The 16,094-nt window shown below is 40.1% G+C and overlaps 1 protein-coding gene across 1 annotated transcript in view; it reads left to right on the top strand.

The window, feature by feature from the left end:
• Positions 1 to 12,377: 12,377 nt before the first annotated feature.
• The window catches only part of LOC138142699 (dynamin-1-like protein), a gene marked incomplete at its 5' end in the record, with an annotated part of 50,078 nt that continues 46,361 nt past the window's right edge, over positions 12,378 to 16,094 (top strand). Inside the window, 5 exon segments of the mRNA XM_069063808.1 lie at positions 12,378 to 12,467; positions 13,202 to 13,352; positions 13,772 to 13,818; positions 14,053 to 14,124; positions 14,214 to 14,300. Of these exon segments, the coding sequence (XP_068919909.1) occupies positions 12,378 to 12,467; positions 13,202 to 13,352; positions 13,772 to 13,818; positions 14,053 to 14,124; positions 14,214 to 14,300 (447 nt within the window).

Raw genomic sequence — 16,094 nt, forward strand, 5'->3', positions numbered from 1 at the left:
CCAGGAGGGCAAATACAAGACCTCTCTCCAGTTCACACCATTTTGAAGACACCAAAAACCTACAGGCCACCAGATTGAGCTGTGAAAGCAGAAAGACATAATAGAAGTTCAGAGGAATCATGCTCCCTCCCTGTCCAGAGGTGAGCAAAGCCCAAATCTAGCATAAAACCTAAAGTCAAGAAGTAGGTTAGAGAAATGAGAAGAAAAAAAGAACCCAACCATAAAGTGCTACTATGGTAACAGAGAAGCCCAAGATACAAACTCAGAAGAAGACAATGACTTTAAAACATCTATAAGCAAAGCCTTAAAAGAAAAAAAAATGCAGATTGGAAATAATTCCAACAAAAATTATGAAAAGATTTAATAAAAGTTATTTTTGAGGGGGAAAATGATTTTTAAAAATAAAATACAAGCAGTAGGGGGAAAATTGGGGAGAAAAATGAGAACAATATAAGAAAATTATGAAAATAGAATTAGCAAGTTGGTGAAAGAGGCACAAAAAATACTAATAACTGCTTAAAAATCAGAATCAGCCAAATGGTAAAAGGGGTGCAAAACCTCACTGAAGAAAATAAAAATTAGATTTGGTCAAGTGGAAGCTAAGGACTCCATGATACATGAAGAAACAATAAAACAAAGTCAGAAGAATAAAAATAAAAGAAAATGTGAAATATCTCATAGGAAAAATGACTGACCTGGAAAATAGATCCAGGAGAGATCATTTAGGAATTATCAGACTATCTGAAAGCAACAATCACAAAAGGAGCCTGAACAGGAATTTCAAGGAATTATTAAGGAAAATTGCCCAGATATCTTAGAACCAGAGGACAAAGAAATTGGAAGATCCACTGGTCACCTCCTGGAAGAGATTCCAAAATGAAAACTTCCAGGAATATTATAGCTGAATTTCAGAGCTATAAGGTCAAGGAGAAAATATTACAAGCAGCCAGAAAGAAACATTTAAATATCATGGAGCCATAGTCAATGTTACACAAAATTTAGCAGCTTTATTTGAAAAAATGGAAGACTTGGAATATGATGTTCTGGAAGGCAAAGGAACTAGGATTACAACCAAGAATAGCCTACCCAACAAAACAGTATAATCCTTCAGGGAGGTGGATGGATGTTTAATGAAATAGAAGACTTTCAAGCATTCCTGATGAAAAGACGAGCTAAATAGAGAATTACATTCAAACATAAAACTTGGGAGACATAAAAAGGTAAAGTGTGAGACATGAGTGAAAAAACATGATTTAACAAGATTAGACTTTATAGTCCCATATGAGAAGAAGATAGATGTAACCCCTGAGAACATTATTATTAGGTCATTTGAAGGAATCTAGAGGACATTGGTAGTGGTCTATTATATTGGAATGATCTCAAAAGAAAAAATGGAAAGGTGAGAAAGAGGAATGCACTAGGAGAAGGGGGGAGAAGAACAGAGAAAATTATCTCATATAAAAGAAGCACACAAGGAAGAATTTTACAAAGGAGAGGAAAAGGGGGGGGGGAATGGGTAATACTTGAACCTCACTCTCATTGAAATTGGTTCAAGGATGGAAGAGTATATATACACACAGTTAAGTATAGAAATTCATCTTGCCCAACAGGGAAGTAGGAGGTGAAAGTGTGGGGAGAGTGACAAGAAGGAAGGTAGATTAAGAGAGACACTGTTCAGAAGTTAAACTTTTGAGGAGGGGACAGGGAAGGAGACAGGAAGAGGGAAACACACAGTTAGCAATCATAAATGTAAGTGGGATGAAATCACACATAAAATAAAAGAGGATAGGAGAATGGATTAGAAACCAGAATGTTGCATACAAAAAACATACTTAAAACAGAAATACACATACAAAATTGAAGTAATGGGATGGAGCAGAATCTATTACACTTCAGCTGAAGTAAAAAAAAAAAAGCAGGGGTAAAATTTGTGATCTCAGACAAAGCAAAAATAGATCTAATTGAAAGATAATCAGGCAACCTAAATTTTGCTCAAAGGTACCATAGACAATGAATAAAGAATAAAATAAATGCTGAACATATATGCACAAAATGGCATAACATCCAAATTCTAGAAGGAAAAGTTAAATGAGTTACAGGAGGAAATCATAAAACTCTACTAGAAGGGGACATCAATTTACCAATTTTGAAACTAGATAAATCTGACCATAAAATGAAAAAGACAATAAGGAGATATGTGGATTTTTAGAAAAAATAGATATGATAGTCTTCTGAAGAAAACAAAAGGAAATAGAATGGAGTGTACTTTTCTCTCAGCTGTGCATGGTACCTTCACAAAATTCAATCATGTATTAGGACATAAAAACCTCATAGAGAAATGCAGAAAAGCAGGAATATTAAGTGCACCCTTTTCAGATCATGCAATAAAAATTACTTTCAACAAAAGACTTTGGAAACATAAATTAAAAATTAATTGAGAACTAAATAATCTAATCCTAAAGAATGAATGGATCAAAAAACAAATCATAGAAACAATAACTTCATTAAAGATAATAACGAGACAACATGTTTGTGGGATGCAGACGAGCAGTACTTAAAGGAAATTTTCTATGTTTAAACACATCAATAAAAGAGAGAAACAACAGATCATGGAACTGAGTATTGCAACTTAAAAAAAAAACTAGAAAAATAATCATTGAAAAATCCCTAATTAAACCAAAATAGAAGTCATGACAATCAAAGGAGAAATAAATAAAATTGAAAGCAAAAACACCATTGAACTAATAAATAAAACTTAGGAGCTAGTTGGTTAATTTGATTTAAAAAATAAAACCAAATTATCAGCATTGAAAATAAAAGGGTGAATACAGAACCAACGAAGATGAAATTAAATCAATTATTAGGAGCTATTTTTCATGGTTATATGCCAATAAAACTGACAACTGAAATAAAATGGATGAATTTTACAAAAATATAAATTGCCCAGATTCACAGAAGAGGAATTAGAATACTTAAATAGCTCTATCTTAGAAAAAGAAATTGAGTGCTGGGCTCTGGCTCCCACCTCCTCCAATTCATGTAAAAGGTGACTTCGAACAAACTTTGGAGCTACAGAACCCACAAAATGAAACATAGAAGTTACCTCCCACTGAGGACAGGCCGGCAGCAAGCGGCTAGCATAGCACTCTGGGAGCCAACCCCAGGCCCACCCCCTCCTCCGCCAACCCACCCTCCCCTCCACTGACTGGAGGGACTTCAGATAACCAGCAGCTGTGGCAGTTTCCAGAATTATCAGCCCATAGATGCTAAGGACAAAGTGAGAGGTCAGTTCAGTGTGGACTTTGGAATCCAGTAGTTGGGAGTGCAGTTGGCCTTTATCCCCTGGAGGGAGAAGCCGCGAGGTGCCATGGCAGTGCAGCTGCCCCCATGTGGCAGCTTCAGCTCCTGGCCTGCAGACTGTAGGGGGACCAAGTGACCAGTCTGAGGGATAATCGCTCTTGCTTTAACCTGCTTGGATCTGGATTGTAGCCTAGAGTGGAGGTCCTGGGATGTGCAACAAGATTGCCAAAGCATGTGGAGGCTTCAGAGAGGGCACCCAACTAACACCTTTGGCAGCTGAGAAAACCCCAGCATTTGGTATGAAGCTCCCCTATCTGGTAGCAGAGTCCTACTTTGGCAAAAAGCCCAGGGGTCAAGTAATTGAGTGGCAATATAAGTAAATGAGGGAAGCAAAGCAAGCAGTGGAATCCAACATTAGACTCCTATTTTTGGGGACAAAAAGAATCAAAGCATGCAACAGAAGGAAGACAGTGAAGTCAGAACTCCTGCACCAAAAACTTCCAAGAAAAATACAAGCTGGTTACAGGCCATAGAGGAGCTTTAAAAGAATTTTGAAAACCAAATAAGAGAAGTGGAGGAAAAATAGGGAAGAGAAATGAGAATGATGCAAGAAAATTATGAAATGAGAGTCAACAGTCTGACTGAGGAAAATAACACCTTAAAAAATAGACTAACTCAAATGGCAAAAGAGGCTCAAAAAGGCAATGAGGAGAAGAATGCCTTAAAAAGCCAAATTTGCCAGATGGAAAAAGAATCTCAAAAGCTCACTGAAGAGAATCATTCCTTCAGAATTAGATTGGAGCAAATGGAAGCTAATGACTTTATGAGAAATCAAGATGCTGTTAAACAGATCCAAACAAATAAAAGAATAGAAGGCAATGTGAAATATCTCATGGGAAAAACCACTGACCTGGAAAATAGATCCCGGAGAGATAATTTAAAAATTAGTGGACTACCTGAAAGCCATGATCAAAGTCACAACCTAGAAATCATCCTCCAGGAAGTTCTCAAAGAAAACTGCCCTGATGTTTTAGAACCAGAGGGCAAAATGGAGGTTGAAAGAATCCACCAATCACCTCCTGAAAAAGATCCCAAAAAGAAAATTCCTAGGAATATTATAGCCAGGTTTCAAAATTCCCAGATCAAGGAGAGAATATTACAAGCAGCTAGGAAGAAACAATTTGAATATTGTGGAAACACAATCAGGATAACTCAGGATCTGGCAGCTTCTCCATTGAGGGATCAAAGGGCTTGGAATATGATATTCTGAAAGTCAAAGGAGCTGGGATTAAAACCAAGAATCACCTACCCAGCAAAACTGAGTATCATGTTTCAGGGGAAAATATGGTCATTCAGTGGAATAGAGGACTTTCAAGCATTCTTGCTGAAAAAACCAGAGTTGAATAGAAAATTTGACATTCTGATACAAGAAGCAAGAGAAGCTTGAGAAGGTAAACAGGGATAAGAAATCAGAAGGAACTTATCAAAATTGAACTATTTACATTCCTACATGGAAAAACGATCATTGTAACTGATGAAACGTCTCAGTATGAAAATAGTTGAAGGAAATAGAAATATATATATAATCTCCATGAGGGTATATGGGCATATGAATACATATGTGAATGTGTGTATATATGTTTACGGGTATACATAGATAGAGGGCACAGGACCAATTGAATGGGAAGGGATGATACTTAAAAGGTGAAATTAAGAGGTGAGAGAGGAATATAATGAGAGGAGATAGGGAGAGACAGAATGGGGTAAACTATCTCATATAGAAGAGGCAAGGGAAAATGGTTACAATAGAGGAGAAGAACAGGAAGGCAAAAAGGCAAAACCTTATTCGCATTGAATTTGGCTTAGGGAGGGAATGACATACACACTAAATAGGGTATCTCACCCTACAAGAGAGTAGGGGGAAGGGGATGAGAGGGGGGATGATGGAAGGGAGGGCAGGCTGGGGGGAGGGAAATTGGAAGCACCCACTTTAGAAAAGGGACAGGATCAAAGTAGAAAATAGAACAAGTGGGAGGTGGGATAGGAGGGAGGGAAATATAGTCAGTCTTTTACAATATATCTACTATGGTAATGTTTTGCATAGCTACACATGTACAACCTATACTGAACTGCTTATCTGTCCAGTAAGGGTGGGTGACAAGGGAGGAAGGGAATGAATCTGGAATTCAAAGTTTTAAAATCAAATGTTTAAAAATATATAAATACAATTATTAATACTATTTTACATGTAATTGGGAAATAAGATATACAGGCACTGGGGCATAGAGATCCACCATGCCCTTCTGGAAAAGTTGAAGGGGGTATGGGAGAAGATATGGGAGAGAGCAGATTGGAGGAGGGGATATCCTGTGAGACTGCTATTTTGGGTTGGTGGGTAGGGGAAAAAATTTGTAACTCAAAATCTGGTGGAAATGAATGATGTAAACCAGAAGTTAATAAAGCATTTGAAAAAAAATGCTGAAATGTCTTACTGAATTTCAGGGCACTATTCTGCAAAATTTGTTTTAAGGAAAAATTAGAATAAAACTCTGAGAAAGTTACATGGAAACAGCACTTAGACCTCTTATCACTCTTTCCCCAGAGAGTGACTGATTTATTGTTTTAGTGCAAGGGGGAAAAGTGATTCCACTGAATAGAGAAAAAGAAATGAAACTAGTTTGAAAGTAGTATCAGTGAAGTTCCAAATTGGGCGGGTGTGGAGAGGGGTGGTAGAGGGATAGATTTGCAGTTTCCAGTTTAAATTTATCTGGCACTTAAGAACTGCCTGTTATTGACTCTTTTCTAGAAACATGTTTAAATCAGGGAGCAACTTAAAAGTAAGTAAAGTTTAATTTGGAAAAATGTTTTGTGTTACCATTATATTTCTTCTGTGAATTATATAATAGAATTTAATTATTTAGGGAAACTAGTGGCAAAATCACCAAAAGGTTTTGGAATAGATGATACATTTGTAAGCTTTTTTTTTGGTCTTTTTGGAGGGGGGACGACAAGGCAATTGGGGTTAAGTGACTTGCCCAAGGTCACACAGCCAGTAAGGGTGTCAAGTGTCTGAGGCCGAATTTGAACTCAGGTCCTCCTGACTCCAGGGCTGGTGCTCTATTCACTGCACCACCAAACTACCTCTTATAAGCTTTTAAAAACCCCAAAGGCAACAGTTTTGCAATTAGTTGGTTTTGTGTAGTAAAAACTTGTGCTAAATTGTAAGGGAAAAATTCAGTGGAGTGAAGATAAATTCTATACATAGTCTAGGAAATTAAGACTAGAGGAATCAAGTAAATATAAGAAAAGTAAAGAGGTGTTTTATCAGACTATAAAAAGGGGAAAAGAAGGTACAGCTTTGAAGGGCTGTAATCAAAGTCCACTAGAGAATTTTATAAAAATAAGAAAGAGAGAAAGTTCAAGCAGGTAGAGATGAGAGAAGAACAGGTAGAAAGTTAAAGCAAATTGGAGTCTGCACTAACACCGTGTGAATGGAAGGTTTGAAAGAGAAGGGATTTGGGAATTTTGGAAAGAGACTTTTGAGGGAGGTTTTGATTTTGTTGAGATAAGAAGGATGTGGGAAATTTTAGTAATTCTTTATGATATGGAAAATAAAGAAATATGTTTGCAATATTGAAGTGTTTGAGGATAGCATCCTCTTTCTTTTTCAATAAGTAGCTTTTTCTGCCTACTTGCCCCATCCTCTTTGACCTTCCTGATACAACTGAAAAGTTCCAGGGAAAGGTGGGGCTGTATTTAGAACACAAAGGGATTGATTTGGCAATTTGGGTGATTTAAAAACAAATAAAGAAAAAGTTATGGGAAGAAGGGAATTCCACCACGAATTTTTTTAACATGAGCTAACTGAAAACAGTAAGTAAGTAAAAATTGAGATTTAAATGTTACCATTAGTGATCATAAATTTAGATTTGATTTGATTGAAATTTTTTAAATTTTATTTTATTTTTTTGCTTGTTGGAGGGGAGAAAGCAAGGAAATTGGAGTTAAGTGACTTGCCCAAGGTCACATGGCTAGTAAGTGTTAAGTGTCTGAGGTCAGGTTTGAACTCAGGTCTTCCTGACTCCAGGGCTGGTGTTCTCTTCACTGTGCCACCTAGCTGCCCTAATTTGATGAAATTTTGTTCTAAAATTAAATCATTATGTGGTCTCATAATGAGATACATTCTCCTATTAGGAGAATTGTGTTGTCAGAACTTAATACAAATCAAAATACTGTCTCAGAAATTTATTAGCTGTGTGACCTTAAGCAATTTACTTCAACTCTGTTTATTTCGGTTTTGTAATCTGTAAAGAAAAATAATAATAATAATAGCACTCACCTCCCAGAGTTGTGAGGATCACATAATTGTGAAATGCTGAACACAGTGCCTGGCATGTAGTAAGCACTATATAAATGTTAATGATTATTATTTTTTAATTGAATGTAATTACTCCATACTGGATTACTCTATACTTATTTTTAGATATGATTAATATGGGATATTAAAAATAAATGATTTTCTATGTAAGATAATTTGGAAATGCATTCAACTGGACTGATTTCATCTACCTGGTAACAAGTTTGTTTCATGTTTTAAATACATCATATCATGTGGCCTATTATTGTGTTTCTAAGATGTTTTCTTATATTATAAAATTTGGGAAAAGTGACTTCCCTTTTCATTTTAATGCTATTAGAAATGAATTTTGCTGTTAAACGAATATGGTAAAAATGTTTGAAAACTGTTAAATATTTAATTGGGGTATATTTTGCTTTTAAATGGGTAATAACTTACTGTCTAAGAAAAAAATATATAGCAAAAATCTCTTAAGTTATGCCTATCTGTGATGTTCCTTGGAACTTTCTACTTGGACAAGGCCATAAAATCCTGCTGCCCTTCTGACCAAACAATGTGACATTGTAAAGTACTGAGGCTTGAGGTACCAGGACCACACCCAGCCAAGATGGGAAGCTTACTAGTTTCCTTATAGTAAAGAATGACTTTTCTCTGATAGATTATTTGGCTCTCACTTATGAAAATTATGAGATTATATCTGTTAATAAATAATCTGTATTGAAGTTATATCTCTGAACCAACTTAGTAACAACAGACTTCAGATTCAAAGCTTTTAAACTTGCCTTAGGGATTAACAAGCAATACAGATTTAAGGTTTATTGACTCCTCTGGAGTATAGAGTCAACTATGATGTATTCATTGTATGGGTGAAACTCTGCAATGTAATTATTCTTTTTTTTAATATTAAACATCTCTTAGGTCACATTTGCAAGATACATAACTAAAGTTACCAAAGTGGCCACAGGGCCTTAAACAAACACAAAGTACATTTAGGTGCATCTCTTCAATCCAAAACAAAAAAGTCCAAATAAAGTTCTCTTGGGGGGAGGGGGGTGTCCTTCCTCTCACACTTCTCCAGCTCCTGCTTCCAAGTCTTGAAAGGGGGCTGGGCAAGAAAACCAACAGGGTGGGGTCCTTGGGTCCATGGCTCTTCACCCCACCCACCATAGTCACAAGTCCATCCTCCCCCTCAGTCCCAAACTGTGGGATGCAGCAAGGAAACACATTCAGTGCCCCTGCTTTGCCACACAGTCTTTATCTTGTCCGGTGGCTGAATTCCAAACTCCTGGGTTCCTTCTCCTCCTGCAGAAGGCAGCCGCTCCTGGCTTCTGCCCCATTTCTATGCAGGCAGCTCACTATTCCTGTTCTCAGCTCAGCGAAGTCAGAATGCAGGCTGTTCTTCTCTCCTGTTCCATGGCTCCACAGAGTCACAGCTACCATAACTGGGAAACAAACAATTATCCCAGCCCCCATACTTTCCTTTTACTCTGCAGATCCTGTTCGTGACACCATTTTGTAGCAGCAAGCACCCCAGCATCCCCAGGGTGGCTGCCAACACAGGTTCTTAGATCTGCTTTTCTAAAAGAAAGCAACTCAAAATGGGTTAACAAGCTTACTTTAATCAATCAAACACATATCGTTTTGGGGGGAAAAGGTCAGCACCCTGAACTTCAGAGTATACAGACAGAAGATACAAGACAGAGAAACAGATCAAGCAGACAGGCTTCCAAATGGTCCAACCATTACATCCATACCAAATCACAGTTACCAGAGAAGGAAGCATCAACATCTGAGTTTTCAATGCTGGGGGGCTCTCAACGGCTGCCCAGAGTCTCATCTGGTCAAATCACACAACACTTCTCAAAGTGAGCCTCCTGTAATTATTCTTAAATTATAAATGAAGGATAAATAAGATATTCTTATATGTGCTAATTGTTTACTGTTGTTGTAATATGAAAAAAATTAACCTATGTGGAACTGTAGTGGATAGAGTGCTGGGACTAGAGTCAGAATGACCTGAGTTCAAATTCCACCTCAGAAACTTACTAGTTCTGTGACCCTGGGCAAGTTACTTAACCTTATTTGCCTCTATTTCCTTATCTGTAAAATGAACTGGAGAAGGAAATGGCAAAGCAAATTCCAAATTCCAAAGTAAATATCAAGAAAATCAGAAGTGGGGTCATGAAGAGTCAGACACAACTGAAACGATTGAACAACAAAAGCTGCTATAAATGAAATTTTACTATTTGAGGTAAAATCTCTTAGCACTGTAATTTGATATTGTTCTAAGTTTTGATTTCAGGTATGGTTGTCTAAACTGTCATTAAGCCAATAGTCCATCATTCAAAGAGAATGCTATGTGCTACCCAAAAGAAGTATGATCCTGAACTACTACAGGTGGATATCTGGAAAAGTTGAGGGGATGACCTTGGCATAGGCCGAGGTAGGATCCTCTTGACTCAGTTTCCTATTATACTCTTTCCTTTCTGAACTCGAAATTTTCCCATCTGGTTAATTCTGAGCCTGCTTCTGATGCTCTGTGAATAAATGTGGAACTTGCTGTATGATTGGCTTTCAAATATGACTCTAGCCTGGAATCAAACAGAGCTAAGAGAATTTTTCCCCTGTTATGGCTTATGTCAAGTCAGTCTTTGCCCTTGAACAGACAGTTTTGATATCATCATAACCATATCCCTCCTTTTCCTTTCCTAGAAAATTTCTATAATCAGAGCAGGTGAACTATAGAAGTTTGTATTGTACTAAGTAGTACCAGCAGATTCTAACAAAATTATCTAGGAATCTCTGCAAATGACTTGGAACCAGAGAAGATCTACAAGGAGGAGGCCCCTTCAGAGCTGCCCTGAGCACAAGACCTATTCCAGAATGTCCAGTGGAAGATGTTTCCAGAGACTAGACAACTACCTGGGACATCTGGGACTCAAGATGAAATGTGCTGATTAAATGGACATTGGGAGTAGGTTACCAAGTTACAAAGAGACTTGATGTTATTTCATGGTATTTATGTTTGCTAAGTTTTCTTGGTTACCTTGGTGACATGTAAATCTCTTCTCAAATTAGTCCATGATGAGCCCTCTAAGCAGTTTGATCTGTAGCCTGACTTACTTTACCTGTAGTCTATTTAACAAGGTTTGTCTCCTTAGGGGGTATATAGCAGCATGACTCTGCTTGTACTATTTGTGCATCTCAGATCCCATTTTTTTGGTGCCCCTTAAGGTAGACTTTCATTCCACTTAGAAGACCCTAATAAAGCATCTAAATAAATTATCCTGGGGGATTGAGAAACCCAGGATCAATGAGGGGAATGTTACATTAAAAATTAACATCAATGACTCCATTTTGCTTTTGTCCATTATTTTGTGAAGTCAATTTTCAACTCCATGTAAGTCACCTGATTTAGGAGGTTTCACAAGAGTATTACTCATCGCCAATGCCACCTGACTTAAATAATGTCACCAGAATACCCTCCTTCCACTCACCTCAGTGTCTCCCAATCACCTTCCACCAATGAAAAACCAGAAGTCTCAATCCTTATAATCTTGTTTCCTGTTTTTCACTCTTTCAGCATTGTATATTAGCTGTGAAAAACCAAGTTTCTGTTTCCTTGGCAACCAAGAGCCTTGAACCCAGCTTGTTTTGCAACTGCATACATTGTCGAATAAATTGTTACCTGTCTATGATTATTCCATTTCTTTATTCCACTGTAAAAATTTGGAGTGCTGATTAAAGCCTCTCACTTTTTTCCTCTTTATTTTTGTTGTTTTTTTCCACATCCAGGCTAATGAAGAAATATGTTTTGCATGATTTCTATATATATGAGTGTCATATTGCTTGCCTTCTCAATGGGTAGTGGAGAAGGTACAGGGAAGGAGAGAATTTGAAACTTGTAATTTAGAAAAAAAAAAGAAAAATATTAAAGAAAAAACAGTGAAAGGAATGAGTAGTTAAATGGCACCTACTGTACATTTGCTCCTCACAACCCTCAGAGGTAAATGAGTCAAATAGAAGTGAAATGACTTGTCCAGGGTCACACAGCTAGAAAGTGTCTATGGTTGGATATGAATTCATGTCTTCCTGACTGCTAGCCCAGCTCTCTGTTCACAGAGCCACCAGTTGCCTCAGCAAGGGGCAGCAGAGGTGAGAAGGGCTGGGATTGAGGTCAGAGTTGTTGGACTTAGTGTTGAGGGGAAAGGAAGAGAAGTCTTAGTCAATCAGAGCTCAGTCTCAAGTTCTAGTTTATTCCCTGGAGCCTGCTCTAGGTCACAATTCCATATGGGGTCATCCACAGTTTAAGAAGCACTCAAGGACTCAAGGGTGGGAAAAGTTTAACAAGCCCTATAGAGCGCCTCACCTCCCCACCTAGAGGTACTTCAGGGGTTGGGCTAGGGAAATTTTGACCAATGACAAAGAACCATACGGGGTCGTCGAAGGAGAGGTGAAGGGGCTGGCTGGAACTCATCACATGGTGAGTGGCGCTTCTGCTTCTTGGAGAAGGTAAGGAGGTCGATGCTGGGGGCCGAGGGCTGGCGTCTAAAACCACACCCCAGCCTTGGTTCTGCTGGATAGGGGGTGGTTCAATGACAGCAGATTTTATCCAACATGTATCAACTTTTTTCTCCTCAGATCCTTGCTGGGCCAATTCTGAGACCCCATCCTTCCCTTCCGGGAGCTGCCAGCTTCGAGACCGCCATGGAGACCCTGATCCCCCGTCATCAGCAAGCTACAAGAGATCTTCAACACGGTGGGCACAGAGGTCATCCAGCTCCCGCAGATCATGTTCATTGGCTCCCAAGTGCTGCCTACTCTCTTGCCCTGGGAATGGGGGAGGGGCGGGAGGTGGGCCTAATTCATCCCTCTCTCCCTGCCCCCTCTCACAGCACTAGGTGCTTCATTCTCCTCTCTCCCCAGTCTGCCCCAGGGAGGGGCAGGCTACTCCTTCTTGGCCCCTCCCACCTTCCTCCTCCGACTTCTCCCCCTTGGGGTCCCCTGTATTTTCCTGCAAACCTTCTACCCCTCACCCCGACTGGTGAGGTGGCAGCCATAACTGGCCAAGCCCTGGGGCTGGTCTCTGAGGGTGGTAGGGCCTCTGTCACCTTTAGCCCTGTATAAGTATTGGCAGGGAGGCCCAGGGGCTTGCATATACAGGCAGGGAAGGGAGGGGCATTTCCCCTGCAGCCCCATTGAGAAGGTTCTCAGGGTGTTGGGGGCCTTCCTTCTTTGGAAAGGCCTGGAATGACCCTGAGTAGAGTTGCTGAGGATACTAGATTCAGCTAGGAATTTTAGGAAAACTGAGGCACAGGGAGACTTGTCCAAAGTGGCAGAGGGGTAACTTGAACCCTAACTTTCTGAATCCAAATCCAATGCTTTTTTTCTACTGTACCCTACTGCAGCCCTGTATTTAACTTGGGATTGTCAAGCCAAGGATGACTTGGCTGGGCTCGGAGGAAAAGCTGGCAATGGGAGGCACAGGGCATGCTACCTCCCAAAAGCCCCTGAGCCATCTTCTCTACCCCTGTTTTATTACAGAGCAGTGGAAAGAGCTCTGTTCTGAAAAGCATTGTGGGCCGAGACTTCCTGCCAAGGGGTTCTGGAATCGTGACTTGGAGGCCCCTGATCCTCCAACTGGTTCACGTAGCCTCCCTGGAGGAACGGAAGAGAGCGGCAACTTCAGAGACATGTGAGGAAATGTCCATTGGGGAATGAGGGGAGGGGGGTAGAATGCAACTACCTCCTGGCTTGGAGACTTGACCAGACCAGAATCTAGCTACTGAATGTGACCTGTACCCAAACCCTGTATGCTCATAGCTTTAAAGCTGGAAAACACTTTCCAGAACTTCCAATCCAGCCTGCTCAATTTACAGATGAGGAAATAAGGCCCAGAAGTACCCAAGGCCACAAAGATGTCATAGAGTTGGGGTTTGAACCTAGATCTCTAACTGCAAATACATCATTCTTTCTACTCTACCAAAGTGGTGCTGTATCTTGGAATGGATGATAGAAATGGCTCTGCCCTGGGCAAGTGTCCCTTCATCCCACTCTGCTACCCTTAAGAGGTGACAAGGGAGGTGACCCTCCCCTTTCTTCCTATTCCCACAGGTATCCAAGCAGAGGAATGGGCCACCTTCTTGCATTGCAAAAATAAGGTAATCCAGCCCACTCCAGTCCAGTCTATTTGCAAACAGGATCATTGGTAAGAATCTTCCTCTCCTTCCTATGGACATCACCCTTTCCTGGCTCACCCTTAAGCTCACTGGCTACATGGAAGTCTGGGAGTAATGTTGCCCCTGCCCCATTGTTGCCTGGGGGCAGAGAACATGATCTATGTTGAGTGATTTCTAACTCAAAACCTCCCCAATATAATTCTCTTTTCTCTGTAGCTATTTACAGATTTTAATGAAGTCCAACAGGAAATTTCTGATGAGACTGACCAGGTCACCGGTACTAATAAGGTAAATGCAGGAGGCATGTGACCCCTTCTCTGTTTTACTCCTACCCATTCCCAAGCCCAGTGGGTCTGACCCTGACTCTTACCTTCCAGGGGATCAGTCCTGAACCTTTGCACCTGAAAATCTATTCCTCGAAAGTCCTCAGTTTGACTCTGGTTGACTTGCCTGGAATCACCAAGGTATGTTCTTTTCCTGAATCCTACACAGTAGGGTGGACTAGCTCTCACCTTCTTGCCTGTTGTCCAGCCCTTTAATAATAGTTCATGGACTTCATCATTCCTTTACCAAATCATGATGGATTAGACACAAGGTCCTGTGTCAGGTGGAGTGGGGGATGCCCAAAGGGATCAAGCAGTTTAATAGGAGAGGTGAGGTACACATTAACTCCTCCATCTGTGAGTCTCATAAGATCTCTGTTCTTTGCTTCCTTCTGAAATTTCAGTTCTGGGGGAGGTGGGGCCGAAGAAAAAAGACTCTGAGCATCCAGAGAAATTTCAGAGTCCATTCCCTATCATTCAGAGGAGAGTCCCACTCAGACCCTAAATCAGAGCCTGGTTAGTTAGTCCTGCAAATGTGACTGGATTAGAAAGAGCAGATTGGCAGAAGGGGGGAGGAGAAAGGGTCCTGTTATAAGCAAGCGGGACTGTGACAGCACAAGACAGAGATTCAGAGGCAGACAATGGAGAAAGCACAGTAACTTGGTATAAATAGTCTTCTGTGTAGAGGCCAACAGATCCAAGGGCCCCATGGCTTCATGTTCATGATGCTCATGATGGATCAGCAAGAAAAAAGGACCATTGAACAGAGATTTTCCTATTTAATAGTGCAGGGAACTATTTCATAGAAAGTTAAACAGGCATTAACTTTTGTGCTAGACACAGTATGAGAAGAGCTGCAACACTGGCCTTGTTCTCAAGGGTCTTAAGAGTCCAAAATGGAGAAAAAAAGATGTTCACAGAAATTACTCAGATGTAAGGGAAAGTAAACCTGTATGAAGAAAGGATAGATGTCATCAAAACTCTGAACCACATGCAAAGGGAGAGTCCACTATTGTAGATCCTAAAGCAGTATAGAAAGATGAGTTGTTACCAGTAGTGTTCCAGTAAAATGTTTGACAACCAGCTCTCTGAAAATGCACACCACTTATAAATTAAAATTGCATTATGAACATTTTTGCTATCACTTTCTTTAGTCTAGACAATCAGCAAAACAGTCCAGGCCTCTTGTAGCCTTTGCTGATTTCTTGAGGTGTTAGTGTTCACATCAAAAACTTAGTTATCACTTCTCACCAACCAATAAGACCTCTGGCACAACCCTGATGGTCACTGTATTGCTTTTGCTGGGCAAGCCAGGGAAAGGACATGTGGAGGAAATAGCAGCTGGCCTTGGAAGGGAGGGAGAGACTGAAGCAGACATGGGGAGAGTCTTCCCGTAGGGCACAAGCAGAGCTGGGGAGAGAAAGTAACGAACTTTGGCTAGGAAAACACAAAGGGGAATATGAGGCAAAGACAGAAAAGTATCTTGGAACAAGATTGTGGAGGGAGTTTATAATTACTGAATTGGTATGTGAATACTGAATTACTGAATTCAGTAAGAAATGGGGAAGCAGTGAAGATTCTGGGTTGGAGACTAAAAGTCATTTCCAGGTCTCAATCCATGAGCCTCTGATCAAAGTGGTGTTTTCAGAAGACTGAGAAATGGTATGAAGACTAGATTGTAGTGAGGAGAGCTCAAAGGGAGTGAAGACCAGTAATTCTGATAGTCTAGGCCAGAAGGGATGGTGGCCTGAAGAGGCCAGTTATGGTGATTATGGTGGCAATTGCTGAAGTAATATGGCAGAGACTTGGCAGCTGATTGGGTGTAGGGAATAAGGGAGAAGGAAAACTCAGAGAGGATTCTGAGTTTATGGGTCTGGGTGACCAAGGATGCTGGGACCATCAACAGAAATGGGAGGGGAAATATGGGAAGCAAAT

The sequence above is a fragment of the Petaurus breviceps genome, unplaced genomic scaffold, assembly GCF_028583685.1.
Source record: "Petaurus breviceps papuanus isolate PSGF00001 unplaced genomic scaffold, PetGlider_PUasm1.0 90601, whole genome shotgun sequence".
NCBI lineage: Eukaryota > Metazoa > Chordata > Mammalia > Diprotodontia > Petauridae > Petaurus > Petaurus breviceps.